This window comes from Carlito syrichta, unplaced genomic scaffold (genome assembly GCF_000164805.1).
Source record: "Carlito syrichta isolate Samal-C Ts95f unplaced genomic scaffold, Tarsius_syrichta-2.0.1 Scaffold288413, whole genome shotgun sequence".
NCBI classification, from domain to species: domain Eukaryota; kingdom Metazoa; phylum Chordata; class Mammalia; order Primates; family Tarsiidae; genus Carlito; species Carlito syrichta.
Genome location: NW_007232509.1, coordinates 81,944 through 97,944, shown reverse-complemented (window position 1 = coordinate 97,944; position 16,001 = coordinate 81,944). Strand labels below are relative to the sequence as shown.

General features: G+C 49.4%; 1 protein-coding gene across 3 annotated transcripts; it reads right to left on the bottom strand.

The window, feature by feature from the left end:
* Positions 1 to 222: 222 nt before the first annotated feature.
* ENDOU (endonuclease, poly(U) specific) lies at positions 223 to 15,363 on the bottom strand. 3 transcript variants are annotated; one of them, XM_008053736.2, is made up of 10 exons: positions 15,151 to 15,350; positions 9,563 to 9,685; positions 6,655 to 6,720; positions 6,065 to 6,202; positions 5,430 to 5,601; positions 4,840 to 5,039; positions 2,812 to 2,925; positions 2,078 to 2,184; positions 950 to 1,092; positions 223 to 451 (listed from the first exon to the last, which is right to left on the bottom strand). In XM_008053736.2, the coding sequence occupies exons 1-10, from the start codon at positions 15,203 to 15,205 to the stop codon at positions 331 to 333; spliced, it is 1,239 nt and encodes a 412-aa protein (XP_008051927.1). In that variant the 5' UTR covers positions 15,206 to 15,350; the 3' UTR covers positions 223 to 330. The 3 variants fall into 3 exon arrangements, with proteins under 3 accessions (XP_008051927.1, XP_008051928.1, XP_008051929.1); XM_008053737.2 differs by lacking the exon at positions 9,563 to 9,685 and having other exon boundaries at positions 15,151 to 15,363; XM_008053738.2 differs by lacking the exons at positions 6,655 to 6,720; positions 9,563 to 9,685 and having other exon boundaries at positions 15,151 to 15,363.
* Positions 15,364 to 16,001: the final 638 nt, after the last annotated feature.

The following is a 16,001-nucleotide window of genomic DNA, read 5'->3' as shown; positions in this document are numbered from 1 at the left end:
GGCAGACCCTTCCCTTTACATTGAAGGGAAGCATGAGGTCGGAAGATTTGCCTCTGGTTTCCCCACACATCAGGGCAAAAAGCTATCAAGGGCTCCCACTTTCTCTGCCTTGACTCTGTTTCCTAGCTTATGGTGCCAAAATGCTGTAAGACAAAGATTTGACTGTATCTCTGCATTTTTCTAATTTGTATGTTTTCTCTCTTTCCTGTGTAGGCATTTTGGGATTTGGGGATCTCTCCTAGTCTCCCTCCCCTCTTCAGTCCAGAACAGATAACACCTCAGTCTTGCAAAAGCCCTTTCTGCCCTCATGCTCCTTTCTGGTTCAAAGTTCTATTGGGTGGAAGACACTATGTAGGCTGTGGCGATGTACTTCTTGCCATTTCCATAGGTGGACTTATCCCAGGTATAGGTCTGAATGGCCAGAGGATATCCACCCAGGCTTAACTGGCACCTGTGGGGAAAGATCACAAAATCAGGTGGGCTCACCACATCAGCCTGCCTCTGTCCTCAGACTGGAAAAATCAAGTCCAACCCAGGAAGAAGGGCACCAACCTGTTCAAACAGCCTCGAAGATAGAGCGCCATTGCTTTCTTCAGCTGTTCCTCATCTTTCCCAGAGCAATACTCTAAAGTCCCTAAAATCCCACATTCTAGAACTGAAATCCTCAAAAGCTAAATGTTTGCTTAGGGTTTCAGATATAGTAATACCCAAAGTCTCCAAATGCTGGAGAACATGAGGCACAGTGATTTCAAACTCTTATGGGCTCCAGGGTTCCTCTACTGACCTAGTCTAGCAGTTGTTCAAGCAAGGAAACTGAGGCCCAGAAAAGTGGTTTGTCCAAGCCCTCTCAGCCACACAGTGGCAGAATCCAGGTCTCCCTGCTCTGTCCTGGCTGAGGACAGCCTGAGACCCCAGCCTGTCCCGCAGGCCTGGTTGGCCCTGTACTTACACTTTGCCCGGCCTGGCGACAAAGCACAGGGAGTAGAGCGCAAACTCGAACTCAGGGCTGCTGCCAATGAACGCTGAGCCCACTTCCTTATAGTAGCCGTCCCAGTTGAACTGCATGGCCAGCACATCAGGGTAAGACTCCCACTGCAGAGAACAGGGCAGCAAAGGGGGTCTGTGAACAGCCACTGTTTGCTGGGGGTCCATTAGGGACCTATGTGAACCTTCTGGGGAGACTGGATTCTTTAGATAGACAGAGGGACAGTCTGCTAAGGTGTCTGAGTCAACTCAGATGCCTCATCTGGAGCTGCCAGTACACATCTGCCAGGGAGGCCAGAGTCAGCATCCATATGGCTGATCCCAGGGTGGCAGGGACATAACTGATCCCTGTGGCCCCTACACATGGAAGAGAAGGACAGTTTATTGCCCCCAATTATATCCTGGCACCGTGTAGCAAAGATTTCTGTCTTATAAAAAGTATGAAGTTTGGCCGGGCTCGGTGGCTCAGCCTGTAATCCCAGTGCTTTGGGAGGTCTAGGTGAGTGGATTGCCTGAGCCCATGGGTTCGAGACCCACCCGGGCAACTCAGCGAGACCTCGTCTCTACAATAAATCAAAAATTAGCTGGGCATGGTAGCACATGCCTGTAGTTATGGCTACTTGGAAGGCTGAGGCGGAAGGATCGCCAGAGCCCAGCAGGTTGAGGCTGCGGTGGCCAGGAGCGTGCCACTACACTCCAGTCTGGGTGGCCGAGTGAGAGTTCAACTCAGAAAAAAAAAAGTATGAAGTTTGACTCAGACTAACCAGAAACTTCCAGCCATGTTCTAAGGACATTCAGGCAGAGCCAATTGCATGTCTTTGGTTCTCTCCTCTGAGAATGCTCCCCAGGTCCTGGCCTCCCACCCAGATACTCTACAGCCTGTCCCCTGCAGTTCTGCAACCTTCACAGTTTGGAAGGGAATCCTAGTGTCCTAGATGGCTAAACCCACTCTCCAGCAAGTGAGAACATCATGGTCATAGTCCCCCCAGGCTGCCTGTGAGAGTCAGGGTGAGACACAACTCTGACTGTTTGGAATGCAAAGTGAGAGCAGGGTATGTGGGTGCTGGCAAGGCTTAACCAGCCAGGTACTCACAGGCCCATCATAGATGTAACTGTAATAGTCCACCAGGCCCTCCTTCTCCTGCAGGTAGAAGCGGATCCAGTTATGGAAGCCAGTGACCTTGCCTTTTTTGACCTCACCTATAATGAAAAGTCCAAGGTGGGTGATCTGGGCTCCTTTCCAATCCCCTTTCTCCATCACATGCCAATCTCTATCTCCCTTGTCCAGCCCATGACTTCTAGAATGTCCATCTGCTCAGCCCCTTGCCCCAACCCCCAGGGTCCCTCACATCCCTATCTCTCAACTCAGGAAGGCTCCCCTTTTGGCGTAAGCCCATGAGGGAATTCCTCCTCCTGACTAACTCTGATGACCACTCTCAGCCATTTCTCCAGCAGCAAGCCAGGCTTGGTGGTAGCTTTATGGGTGGGATGGAGGGAAAAGGCCATAGTCCTCTGAGGAAGAGGCTGGCCAAACCCTGGAAGCAGAGAACTGTTCGGATACTTTGCCCCCCAACACATGTCCCATCCTAGGTGTACTTCCCTCGGGAGCCCCGGTATCTGGTTTTCTTTCCCCCTGAGATACTTCAGAAGTGACTGTTTCTCAAAATGGCACCTCAGACTCCTCCACCTGGGCTTGGAAGTGCACATGTCTCTCCCTGCTGTCTGGCTTGGCTGCCTATTCATCCAGTCCCAGAGCTTCTCTACTCCTGAGCAAAGCCTCTCCCCTTTATCCCTCCAACTCTTTCTTCCCAAGAAGTGTGACCCCACCTGAGAAGACGTGTTCAAAGCCACTGGAGTCCCCCTCTTCATTTCCTCTTGAATACAACCCAAACCACATGTTCTTCAAGTCATCAACAAACTCTTGTTCTGAGGCATAGCGGTCTGCAGAGAGAAACACAGAGGGCTTTAGAGTGGGGAGCCAGGGCCAGCTCCTGGGGGCACTAATCAGAAACCTGAAGGGCAGGTTGCTGTAGCACATCCAGAAACACATGGGTTCAGTCAACAAACGTGTTTACTTTTTCATTCAACAATTATCTATGGGGCATCTATTTTGTGCCAGGACCAGATCTAGGATCGAGCAGAGAATAACAGAGACACAGTCTGTATGTTTCTAGCTTATATTTCAATGGAAGAGACAAGTAATAAACAAGTAAACAATAAGTAATATGATTTCAGATAAGTGCTGTGAGGCAGAGTAGCCCCTGGTGACTGAAAAGGGGATATGGGTTGGGGCCCTTCTAGAAAGGAAGATTGGAAAGGCCTCTCTGAAAAGGCAGCACTAATCAGAGACCTGAACGACAATGGACTGGCCATGCAAAGCTCTGGGGGCACAACCCTTCTGTGTAGACGGAACTGCAAGCTCAAAGGCCCCAGGCAGACTTGAGTTTGATATTCGAAGAACCAAAAGAAAGTCAGTGTGGCTAGGACACAGGGAGCAGCAGGGAAGGGCGGCAGCCCAGTAAGTCGATACTAGGGTGGCCATGAGCATGGCACTGTACTCCAGTCTGGGCAACGGAGTGAGACTTCAACTCAAAAAAAAAAAAAAAGTCAGTGGAGTAGTACGAGTGGAAGCAGAGAGACTGGTTTCAAGGCTAATGACCCATCCAGGTAAGAAGTTGATGCAGCGGGCAACCCCTTTGGGTCCCTTCCCACTGAGGTAGCTTTTCTGTCCTCTAAACAAATCCTGCTTTCAAAAAAAAGGAAGAAGAAGTTGATGAGGCTTAGACAATAGTGGTAGCTGCAGAGGAGAGTGAAGCAGACAGATCCAGGACATATTTTGAAGGTGGGCATAATGGATGTAACTGATTAAAGAGACAGAGTTGGGAAATGGTGAGGTAAAGAGAAGAATTAAATCTAAGTCCTGGGACTTTGGGCCTCAGATAACTCTGGACTGTTTAGCCTCCATTTCTTTCATTTGAAAAGCCCTTGCTCAGTCTAGACCTCCAAGATTCCCTTGTGTATGTGTTTACAGTACTACAAAGAAAACACCAGAGGGCGATACAGGATTGCGGCTTCATAGACTCACTCCTGTGTTACTGTGTCACTTTACCTAAAAACATCACCAACTCTTAAGGGAGGCGAGTGGGATGCAGCAGCTCTAAGCTGAGCTCGGGGGCAGCAAGGGGAGACCTAGAGAGAGCCACCCTGAGACAAAGCCCAGTTGCCTGGAGTTTGGGAAAGGAATCATGAGGACACTGACAAACACAATGCCATGCCAAGAAGTCCTGCGGCCAAAATCTTTTTTGTTCTGATCCTAGTGTATCTGTATCTGGAGGCATTCCAATCAGAACTCCTCCCAGTAGGACTTCCCCTTCTGAACCTTTGTTGATTTCCTGATGCTGTTTCCCCAGCAAAAATGTGGAGTCGGCCAGCCTGCTTCCTGGACTTAGTGCAGGAGGAAGAAGTCGAGTCACGGACTCTACCTGTCTGAAGTGTGGTGCTGACTGTGGGATCCACTAAGGTGGCTGAGAGGCACCCTGGGGTGGGGGTGGGATGTGAGCCCTAGACTTTAGCATAGAGTGGGGATACATGAGACCTCCAACATTAGGTCAAGGTGGGGGTGATTTCCAAGCCAGACAGAGGATTCTTCAGCTTCTGATTGGGTTCCTAATGTCTTCTTGGCCCTGGCCTCATCTCTGATTCCTCCCTGACCCACCACTGACCACATAGTTCCCACTGCCTCCTCCCCTGGCCTCTGAGCCTTCCCGCTGTGGAGACCCAGAGGTGCCTGACTCTTCCACAGACAGATTTATGTCCTCAGCACTACCCCATGAGGCCTGGGGATGGTTCACTCACTCTGGTGATGGAGAAAGCTGTAAAGTTCCTTCATGACTGCTGTCTTCATGACCTCTCTGAGGAAGGTGTCCTGCTCAGCCAGCTGCTGGGCACTGAAATGCTCCCCATGGCCTGTTGCCCGTTGGTAGTTGTTGAGGAGATTGATGAAGGCTTTGTAAGTGGACTTGGAGAACAGCTTCTCATTGACAAAGGTGAACAGTCTGGGGCAGGCAAAGGCAACCCACTGAGAGACATAAACGTGAACAGAGACCCCTCCAGAGGCTTCTAGGTAAGACAGGAGCAGGCATGCGCGCACTGTGTTCAGGAGTTCAGGGGGTACTTCAGATACTCTTGAAGGCTACACATGAGGTCACTTTTCTTCCACCTCATCTTTTGGAAGATCCTCTCCTCAGACTGACCAGTTGCAGAAACCCTCCCAACTAGATACCCACAGTCCCTCAAGATGGCTTTATCTGTCTCTGGAGACCTGTTTTTTTCTCTCTCTCCTTTTGATCCTGCCTGACTTGAGGAGAAAAGAGGTGAGGCAACAAAAGAAGCAAGGATGAGTGAGAGACTTCAGGGCAGTAGGAAGAGAAATGAGGGGAACTCACGGCTCTGGGCAACGGTCCACTTGGTCTCTGGTGTCCGAGGGAGAGATGCACTTTTGACTGTTGAGAATGATGTCTTCCTTCTGGGCTTTGTTGGTGTCTGCCCTGTAGATCTTCTCTGAGATGCTCTGAAGCTCCTCTTTGTTTATGGCATCCCGGCTGTGGGAGAAGCCCTCTGGGAGGAATTGGGGGGAGGGGTGGGGCTCAGCGCCAGAGTGAATGCAAGGGAAGGAAATTGTCTGTGTGCATCCCTTCCTGGCACCTTCCAGAAGCCAGCAACAAGGGAGAAGGGCCACAGTCAGACACTCTAGTGGTTGGAGGGCAGAGCCCAGAACCCAAAGGACCTTAAAATCAGCACATGGTGTTACCCATTGGATGTCCACAAAATGGCCCCCTCTAGGAGGGGTCTCACACTTGGGTGTTCATCAGAACCACCTGGAGGGCTTGCTGAAACAGAGTGGTCAGTGTCACTCACAAGGTTACTGATTCAGGAGGCCCGGAGTGAAACCCTAGAGTTTGCATTTCTACCAAGTTCTCAGATGATGCTCTGTTACTGGTCGAGGGACCACACTTTGAGAACCACTGCTCTGGAGTCCTGTGTCTCTGGGGCTATGCCAAGAGAGCAGAAGAAGACTAACCATGGTTGCCACACAGGTTCTCGAAATCCTTGCAGCAGTTCCCAAACTCTTGGCAGCGGGCATTGCAGTGGCATGGGTGGTGCTTGTCAAAGGCTTCCCTGCAGCGCCCCTGGCAGGAGGTGGGTGCCGAGTACAAGTCTGAGAAGAGAGGAGAGGTGTGTCCCAGGTCGACCTCTAGAGGTCACTCTGAACGCTCCGCAGGCTGTCCCTCCCTCAGCCTGGCTTTCCTGGCTCTTCCTATTAAAGATCTCCAGAGAAGGGAAACAAACAAGCTTAATTCGTGCACACCCTTCGCATTCAGGAAGTCCTTTTTGATGTCGAAGTTTACTTCTGGCATGCTGTTTTTCTAATCTTCCTGTTCTAAAAATAAAATTTCTTCCACTTCCCTTTCAAGTCTGGCCTCTGACTGTCTTTCCTGGCTACCCCTTTCCCCACAGGCTTCTTCCCACCCAGGCCCCCAGAGTCCAGCGAGCCCCTCTTATCTGGCTGAGGCCTGGGCCTGTTGCCACTGCTGTGGCCACCCCCTCCTTGTCACCCTTGTGTCCCTCCTGCTTTATCCCAAAGGATCCCATTTAGGGATGCAGGCTCACTGTTGGCAAGGGCCTCTTCTGTCTCTTCCTCCAGCTCCAGGAATGGATCCGACTCTTTGGGGTTCTCTGCAGGTAGATAGAAAAATAAAGTCACCAACCACCTGAGAATTCCCCTCCTGCCATGTTTCTGGTTCTCAGCTCCCCTAGCCTCAGGGACAAGCAAGTAAATCGAAAGCAAATAATAAACAGGGAATAGGGCCCAATGGACAAGAGCCAAATAAAGGAGATGACAACTGAAAATGGAAGACATTTCCAGTGGAAGACAGATTATTGAAAATTTTTATAAAAAATGAAACTAATTTCTCCAGGTAACCCATCTCCTAACACTTTACCATTCTGGTACCCAGCATGTTCATCTATAAAAAGGGGAGGGGAAGGCAGGACACGGTCCCTTCTGGGTTAAAAACTCTGAAATGAGTTATGACTTTTCAGGCTGGAGTGCAGTGGCACACTCACGGCCACCCCAGCATCACAGCAATCCTTCCATCTCAGCCTTTCAAGTAGCCTGAACTACAGGCACGCACTATCACACCCAGTTAATTTTTTATTTATTGTAGAGATGAGGTCTTGCCAAGCTGCCCAGGCTAGTCTCGAACCCATGGGCTCAGGCAATCCACTCGCCTCGGCCTCCCAAAGTTCTGGGATTACAGGCTGAGCCACCAAGCCTGGTCATGGCTTTTCTTTAACTAAAGTTGACAGATGGATAGAGTCTTGATGTTCTCCAAATGACAGAGCCCTCACTTTGGAAATCCTGTACCCATAATAACTCTTAACCATAGTCAAGGGTGAGTTTCCAGGGCCTCAAAGAATAAGAACCATTTCCTGAGTTCCAACTTCCCTTCTTTCTTGACCCCACTTTGGATGGCCACAGAGAATGTGCCTAAGGAAAAGGCATGTCACTGTGACACCATTCCTGTTGCTGCCCTGTTCCCTTCACCTGCAAGCTAAGTGACTGCTGCCCTAGCAGAGAAGGGTGGGGTGGGGTGGGGAAGAAGAGGAAAGAATGTTCCTGGAGACTCTGAGTTCCTGTCTCATCACACAGCGAAATATTCCCCTCCCCCCCAACAAAAACACTGTTAGAAAGTGATTCAGAACCTGTTCCTGAGTTTGTTGGATAGTATTGTGTTATTACCACTAGAACCACTAGTCAAATTGTTCATTCAGTCAACAAACATCTTCCGATCACTTCCTTTGCACCAGGCTGTGTTCTAAGTGCTGGCAATCCACAAAGTTCTTAATTCAGTCATATTTTATGCCAAATAGACTTTTGTGAGCTGAACTGGAGTCCTAAACATCATTTACAGTACTTTCTTTCTGTGGGAAAGGAGTTCTGAGCTGAAAATCAGAAACTTGGAGATGCAATGGCTACTAAGCTGGGTTTGCCTTTGTCTTGAACACCAGCCTGATGGCCCAAGGTGAACAGACCTTCCTGTGTCTGCTGAATGGTAAGAAAAAGTAGGGACACAAGGCAGTAGCAAAAGGGTAGGCTCTTACTCTGGCCCTGAGATCTAGGCCTGGGCCTCCCTTCCTGGGCATGATCATCAGGACCTCTGCTAATATATAGTGTTTGTGTATGAATTGAAAAGTTTCCATGTGAGTGGAAGCAGCTCTGTGGGCATGTGGCTGGATCAGCAGATGACATCTTTGGGCAGGTTAGGAAAAGGTACTCCTTTCTCTCAGCAGACACAACTCTGCACCAGGGCACATGACATGATGAGAAAGATCTAGGCTGGATATTGGTCCAGCCTGCCTGCTCCACCAGGTGCTCTTGTGCACAACCTATGCAATCATATGCAGTGTCTTGCTGGCCATTACCTAGCATGGCTTCAGTGACCATGTTTTCCAAACTGGGTGTCAGGGCACAGGGCTTAACAGTGAACCCCGTAAGGCTTTGTGTCACAAAGCAGCAGAAGATCATATATCCGAGCATTGACAACACTGGAGACATGTAGACAGAGATTATTCAAAAATGATTTTTAAAAATTATTCATTTAAAACCATACAGTTGGAGTAATGGAGAAACAACTGGCCTTCAAGGGTGGGGCAGGTCCCGTTTTAATCAGTGGGTTGGGAATGGCAGTTTAGAGATGTGGTGGTCACTCAGTCCACTCACCAGAGGGAGAGTGGTATGAATTGTGTCAGTTTCTGTGACACCATGCAGTCTCCTGGTGGCACACAAGCGGCAAGAGTTTGCTTCCATTTTAGTAATTTTGTGATTTAAAGTGTTAAATAACAACTGGTATGTCATATATATAGTAAATTATTATTGGCATCATTTTGCCCTTTTTTGGAATTAGGAGCTTAAACTTTCAAGACATTTTTGGGGTTTTTTTGTTTTTTTTTTTTGAGTTGGAGTCTCACTCGCTTGCCCAGACTAGAGTGCAGTGGCCGCTCCCAGCCACCGCAGCCTCGACCTGCTGGGCTCCGGCGATCCTTCCACCTCAGCCTTCTGAGTAGCCGGAATTACAGGCATGCGCTACCACGCCCGGCTGATTTTTTGATTTATTGTAGAGATGAGGTCTCGCTGCCAAGGCGGGTCTCGAATCCACAGGCTCAGGCAATCCACTCACCTCAGCCTCCCAAAGGCGCGGGGTTACAGGCTGAGCCACCGAGCCCAGCTTCAAGACATTGTTAATCCTGATAGTCCAGGTAGATATTCCAGGTAAATGACATCTACTGTATTTTAAGTTGAGAACATCCTAGAAAACCTGAGACAAGTGTGGCCAAGTCTCTGGTCCCTCCCTCTGTCCCTCAGTGCTTTCATTCTGGACCCTTAGAATTCCTCTCATAAGTCCTGAACCCTGCCCTGGACTGCTGGACACCCAGGCCAACAGCCCCTCAGTAGGCTGGATGTGACATGCCTGGTCTGCTGGGCCTCCAAGACCCTGCATCACACAAGGAGCCTCACCAGTACACAGATGTTCATAGTCTTCACAGCAGTCCCCATGCCGATGACACCGGTGGTCACACTGGCAGGCAGCATCCCGGTTAAATTTTTCATTGCAGCGAGATGCACAAGAATTCATTTTTCCTAAAGGCAGAAACTCAGCTGTAGGGGAACCTCTTCTCCCCCGAAAGGCACCCCCTGCAGTAGGGCTCACAGCCAGGGCAGGGGTGCACCTGGGGAAGAAGGCATTGTCTCTGCAGGAGAGAAGTACTTCCAGAGCCTCCCATGCACAGTGTAAGCATCATCCCTACCACCCACCACCCTCCACCCACCAAGGATTTCAGGGCTCATGATATCAGCTAGGATCACAGTCTCAAATGCCTATTTGGGATAGGACCATAACATAACAAGTAAAGAAGCAGGGTGTGGGGCATTAGGAAGAAATGGGAACTGGGACACACTTTAAAAGCAATACCCTGTCTGCAATTTGCAACCACTACTCAGCTCCAGCTAACTGCTGCCATGTTGGGATGTGGACTCAGTGTTGCCAGAGCCTCCCAGTTTTCAAGAGAAACATTCCATTTTTTTTTTTTAATTAATTTATTTTTTTTTTAGCTGGGGTCTCACTCTGTTGCCCTGACTGGAGTGCAGTGTCATGATCATGGCTCACCACAGCCTCAACCTCCTAGGTTCAGGTGATCCTTCCACATTAGCCTCCCAAGTAGCTGAGACTACAGGCGCACGCCATCACACCTGGCTACTTTTATTGATTGTTTTCATAGAGACAAGGTCTCACTATGTTGTCCAGGCTGATCTCGAACTCCTGGGCTCAAACAATCCTTTCGTCTCAGTCTCCCATAGTGCTGAGATTACAGGTGTGAGCCACTGTGCCCAGACAGAAACCTTCATTTTTATGAGAAACTTTCTAAGATTTTTAAATTTCAAGCAAGCCAAAGAAAGAGGTTTGTGAACTGGGTGTGGCCTGTGGGTCACTCTTCACCTGTCTTGCAGATGAGGGGAGGTCACTGCTGCCCCAAGGATGCCACCTGCCCCCTGCCCTCTGGCTCCTCCCCTGGCTCTCAGCCTGTTCCTTTTATGTTCATTGTTTCTTTGTTCCTCCCTCCCCTTTATCCAGTCTTCTCTGCTTTCTGTTTCTCTTGTGCCACAACTTTCTGTTCCTTCCAGTCTTTGGAATGCATTCGGATATGTTTATGCTCAGGGTGGGGAATGAGGTGGGTGTGGGTGAGAATGGGGCTCTGGCATAGGCTTCTGTTATGCAACCACAGACCACATCCCCCGCTCCAGCCAAATGGTTTGCAGAAGCAAGCTTTGGTCACAAGGGACGTAAGACAAGACTTTTTGAAAGGAAAAATACAAACCCACTATCCACTCTGGGCTTTAAGGGTGATAACAGAGACTTTGTTCCATTTGAGGTCCCTGAGGTTTGGATTTCGCGAACACTGGGTTTAGAGGTCAGGCTGTGGGTTACTGGGGAATGTCAAGATCAGAGTCAGGGTTACCATCAGCATCCGAATTTGTATCAGTGGGGAAAATGAAACCTAATTTGGACCGGGGTTGGGGCTAGTTAGATTAAGAGCTACAGTTAGAATTTGGGCTTGCGTTAAATTTATCAAAGAAGTAACAATTTTGTATTGATATTTGGGTAAGGAATAGGGTTAGACTTGAGTGACATTCAGGGTTGAGGAATGTGTCAAGATTAGAAGAGAAGAAACAATCCCAGTTTTGCCTTAGATTTGGAGCTTGGTTCTGGCTGTGAATTGACAAAGGTACAGTGAAAGCCTGGGTTGAGTTGGAGGTGAATATGAGGGAGGTGGGTTTAGTTACTGGTTTGGATTCTGGAATTAGGGTTTATACAGTGTCTAATGAGAGATGGCAGGGCAGAGAGGTTAAGAACCTAGAGTCTGGCCAGGCGCAGTGGTTCATGCCTGTAATCCCAGCACTTTGGGAAATGGAGGCAAGAGGATTGAGCCCAGAAGTTCCAGACCAGCCTGGGCAACTTGGTGAGACCTCATCTCTACAATAAGTCAAAAAATTAGCCAGGCATGTGGTTCCAGCTTCTTGGAAGACTAAGGCAGAAGGATCGACTGAGCCCAGCAGGTCGAGGCTGCAGTGGCCATGAGCATGCCACTATACTCTAGCCTGGGTGACAGAGTGAAGAGTGAGACTCTAACTCAAAAAAAAAAAAAGAAAAGAAAAGAAACTAGACTCTGGCACCAAACAGCCTGGGGTTGGAATTCTGGTTCCACCGCTTTCTAGCTATGTGATCGTGGGCAAGTTATGTAACCTTCTGTGCCTTTGTTTTCTTATATGTAAAGGTGGAATAATGATGGAGCCTATCTCATAGAATATTTATAAGAATTAAATGAGTTAAAGTTTTTAAAGTCCTTAGGGCAGTAGATGACTTAGAGTAGTGCCATACAAGTATTTGTTAGATAAATAAACAGTGGCAATATTTCATGGCCATCTTTGAAATGGCGAGTGTTCAGACTGGCTGGAGCAGTCTTCCCTGTGCGGTTGCTCTGTCCACATACTTAATCCAGCTGAAACCCTCCCTGGGTTTTAACAGCAACATCCCTCGGGCTGGGTTTTCAGCACATCTGCGTTGCTGATGGTTTCCTGGCTGATGTCATCACTATGGGTCTGTATTCTTCACATCTGAGAGGTATCAGGTCAAGGTTAACCCAGGTCCTGAGGCAACTTTATATTGTGTGCAAGGCCTCCAAAAATGACCAGGAAGGCAGGGCCCGGGTCCAGTGAATTATCCCGAAAAGAGACCAAGCCCCAGGTCACTTGTTCCTTCAAGCCCACAGGAACTCCTCTTGAATCCTTAATGATGCTCTCTTGGAACCTGAACTCAAGGATCTTAAGGAGAAATTTTCAGCCCATTAGCTCTGCTCGGTCAGCCTGGCAGTACACCCAGCATCCCAAGGCAGAGAATTCAGGCAAATCAGGGCAATGTTCTCAATGAGTCAAATCAGCAGAGTGCAAGGAAAGAATTCACTCCATTCCAGCAGCTGGCACCAGTTGAGAAGGGTTTGCAAGTGAATAGTCAGCTGGACTTGCGGGAAAGCTTCCCCATCAGCCCAAATAACAGTCAGCTGGACTTGCAGGAGAGCTCCCCCACTGGCCCAAATAACAGTCAGCTGGAATTATAGGAGCGCACCCCCACTGGCCCAAGCTGAGTGGGCTTTTTTCATCTCTGAGCACTTTGTTCCCAGCAAGAGTCTTCTCACATTTCTCTGTGAACTTGATCTGCTTCAAGGTGACCTTGGGATTTGAGGGTGAGGGGCAGGGGTGAGAAGAACATCTCACAGGTGCCTTGCTATGCCATTCTGGGGACAATCAGCTGACTAGTCACCCAACCACTCAGTCCAGCACCCCCACCCCACACCTCCCATTGACACAGACGCTCTGTGTAAGCTTTGCTCCCTAAGCCAGGCACCTGAATCACCACTCTAGCAACCTGCTGCCCTGTGTCCCTCTCCCCCACCTCTCTCATTCTCTCTGCCTTTCTTCACTTAGGCCTTTCCTTTCTTGGGCTCAGATTCTCCCTCCATTCCCCATGAAGAGCTTAGGCCCCTCTTCCCCCAGAACATCCGCTGTGTCCACACTGGCCATCCAGAGAGCTTGATTCCAAGTCTAGGTGGACACAGTATCCCTATATGCCAGCACTCAGTTCCTCTGATGACTGGGGCATCCTACACCTGTGCATCTCAGGGGGCTGCTGATGCTGTTTCCATGGAGACCTAGTCCCATGGACCAGCTTCCTACTTCCACTCACTAAAAACAACCAAAGTCCTCAGTAAGCACCCAGCTCATAGATGAGAACCTGAGGCTGGCAGTGACTCCCATATGATTCATATTCTTTCATCCAAGTTCTGAGATGTTGGGATCCTACAAACGAGAGCAGAGCCTCTTCCCTTCCACCTACAGAGGCCTCACCCATTCAACCCCCACTTACTGTTGGCCATATAGCTAGAGCAGATTACTGTTCACCCCAGCAGCAAGGGCTCCTCCTGCACTTCCGAAGCCACTGCTGCCTCTGCCCTCAAGGATGTCCCCCGCAAGGACCAAACGTCTCAAGTTGCCCTCCTGTCCTGGGACAGGGATATGCCAAGCCCACCAACCACCCGTCCACACTAGGCCCTCACCTGTTCCCTCTTTCTTCTAAGAGCTTGGAAGCTAGAGACTCCCACACTGTCCCTCATGCTCCCCCACTGCCTCTCCAGCCCCCGGAGCCCAGGAAGAGCTGACTACTGCATGCAGGTACATGACCCCATCCAGTACTGGGAGGTCCAGGAACCGCTGTTTCCTCCAAGTGTTTTTCATTTAGGAATCCCATTAGGGGTCTCCATAACCACAACCTGATTAAAAATGACCCCAGGAGGAGGTTTCTCCTAGAAATATTTATGATCACAATTGTAATATAAGTTCCAAGTCGACTGAGCTTGGTGGCTCAGTCTATAATCCCAGCACTTTGCGAGGCCGAGGCAAGTGGATTGCCTGAGTCCGTGGGTTCAAGACCAACCAGGGCAAATTGGTGACACCTTGTCTCTACAGTTAAAAAAAAAATAGCAGGGCATGTTAGCACGTGCCTGTAGTTTCGGTTACTTGGAAGGCTGACGCAGAAGGATCACTGGCGCCCAGAGGTCAACACTGGGGTGGCCATGGGCATGCCACTGCACTCCAGCCTGGACAACAGAGACTCCAACTCAAAAAAAAAAAGTTCTGAGGCACTGAGACCTCATTCCATACTAGGTACTTCTCCTACATTATCTTATTTAATCCTTATCACAGCGCTAAGTTCACTTGGATGGGTGGAATGGGCATCAAGCTCCAATTCCTTCTCTGGGCAGAGGATTCTCCCCGCTCCCTTGGCATCCCTTCCTAACCACCCACTAGTTACCAAATAGCACATCAGCACCAGGACTTTGCAGTTACTAAATAGGAAAGTGTTCCTGTCCTCTGCCTGTCCCACCCCCTGCGCCACTTGTAACTGTGGGCCAGGAGCCTTCTCTATACTTTAGTTCCTCTACTGCTGGGGAAAGACCCATTTCTCGGATCACTTGTACAGTCCCAGATAGGACGTGTCCCACCTGCTGGTCAGGGGCCCTTTCAGTTTTCTCCTGAGCCTGCCCATCTCTTAAGGCTTTACCCAGAGAAAGGTCACACCCCAGACAACATCACCTGTCACCAAGCAGTGGAGGGAGTGACTAATGGCAGCTAGACCACTCAGAGCCCCAGCCCCAGTTTTATATCATACGGTAGCCCCAGAAAATAAAACCTTGGGGACATCAAAAGTCAGGTCGGACTAAGGAACATTTAGGGCTGATCCTCCAAAGTGTCAAGAAAGGGGCTTCCATGAAATGAGTCCTTCTGCCCTGCAACTCCCTCCACCCAGTTCACTCCAGAGAGACCTCCCACACCCTCAGACAAGGACAGGCCAAAAGTGCTCCACAGCTTTGAGACAAAGTTCATCTCACTTTGTCCTTTTGCCTTACCCTCTACTGAGTTTCTCAGCTCTCTGCTTTAGGCAAGACCCCTGCCCATCCCACACTCACACCCACACCCACCAGATAGTGACTTACCAGCCCAAGCCAGACTGTAGAGCACAGCCACTATCAGGGGAACACAGGCCCTCATGGTGTCCAGCTGGAGGCCAAGAGGAGTGGCTGCTAGATTTTCACTAGAATCAAGGTGAATGTCACAGCTCTCAAGTGAGCCTTATTCTCCAGGCTGATCCTTTTAAAGACATTGGGGCTTGTGGATCTGATGTCTCCAAATCCTTCCAGGAGGAAAAAGGGGAGGGAGGGATCCTAGATGGATAGGAGGCTTAGGAGGCGGAGGAAAGGTGGAACCTACAGCTGTTTGAAGCCAGAGGGAAGGTGACTAAGCAGGCAGGTAATGCCAGATGTTTAGAACAGGTAATGCTGGCTGTTCATCGCTAGAAATTAGGTCATGCAGGAAGATACAGTATGATGGGCCTAGTTTGGGGGGTTCTTTGTTCAAATTAGGGACAGTTATGGACTCATCCTTGGGTGGTCCCCTCCAAACAGTCACCTATCTACAAGTCTACCTGACCTTCCAAGATGCCCCAGGTGGGCTTCACCTTTGAATTCCTAGTGCTCAGCTTGACAATGGCACGTGGGTAAGATGATCTTTACAAGTTTGACAAAGAGTAAGTGCCCAAGCAAGGGTTGGGGCCATTGAAGGAGAGATATGGGAAGTATGGGTTAGGAACAAGTGCTGTTCTTAATGCCATCAAGCTCAGCACAGCTGAATCAGCCACACATAGCCACATGTGGCTACAGTACCCTAAAAATAGCATGCAAATAACCCTCACTAAGTCAGCACCTCAGGGTCTACATGCTTCAGGTTCTCAGGTTCCAGGTTTAAGAGGCAATGGAAGGGTAGGAGGCCTCTTTTATTTATTTTTATT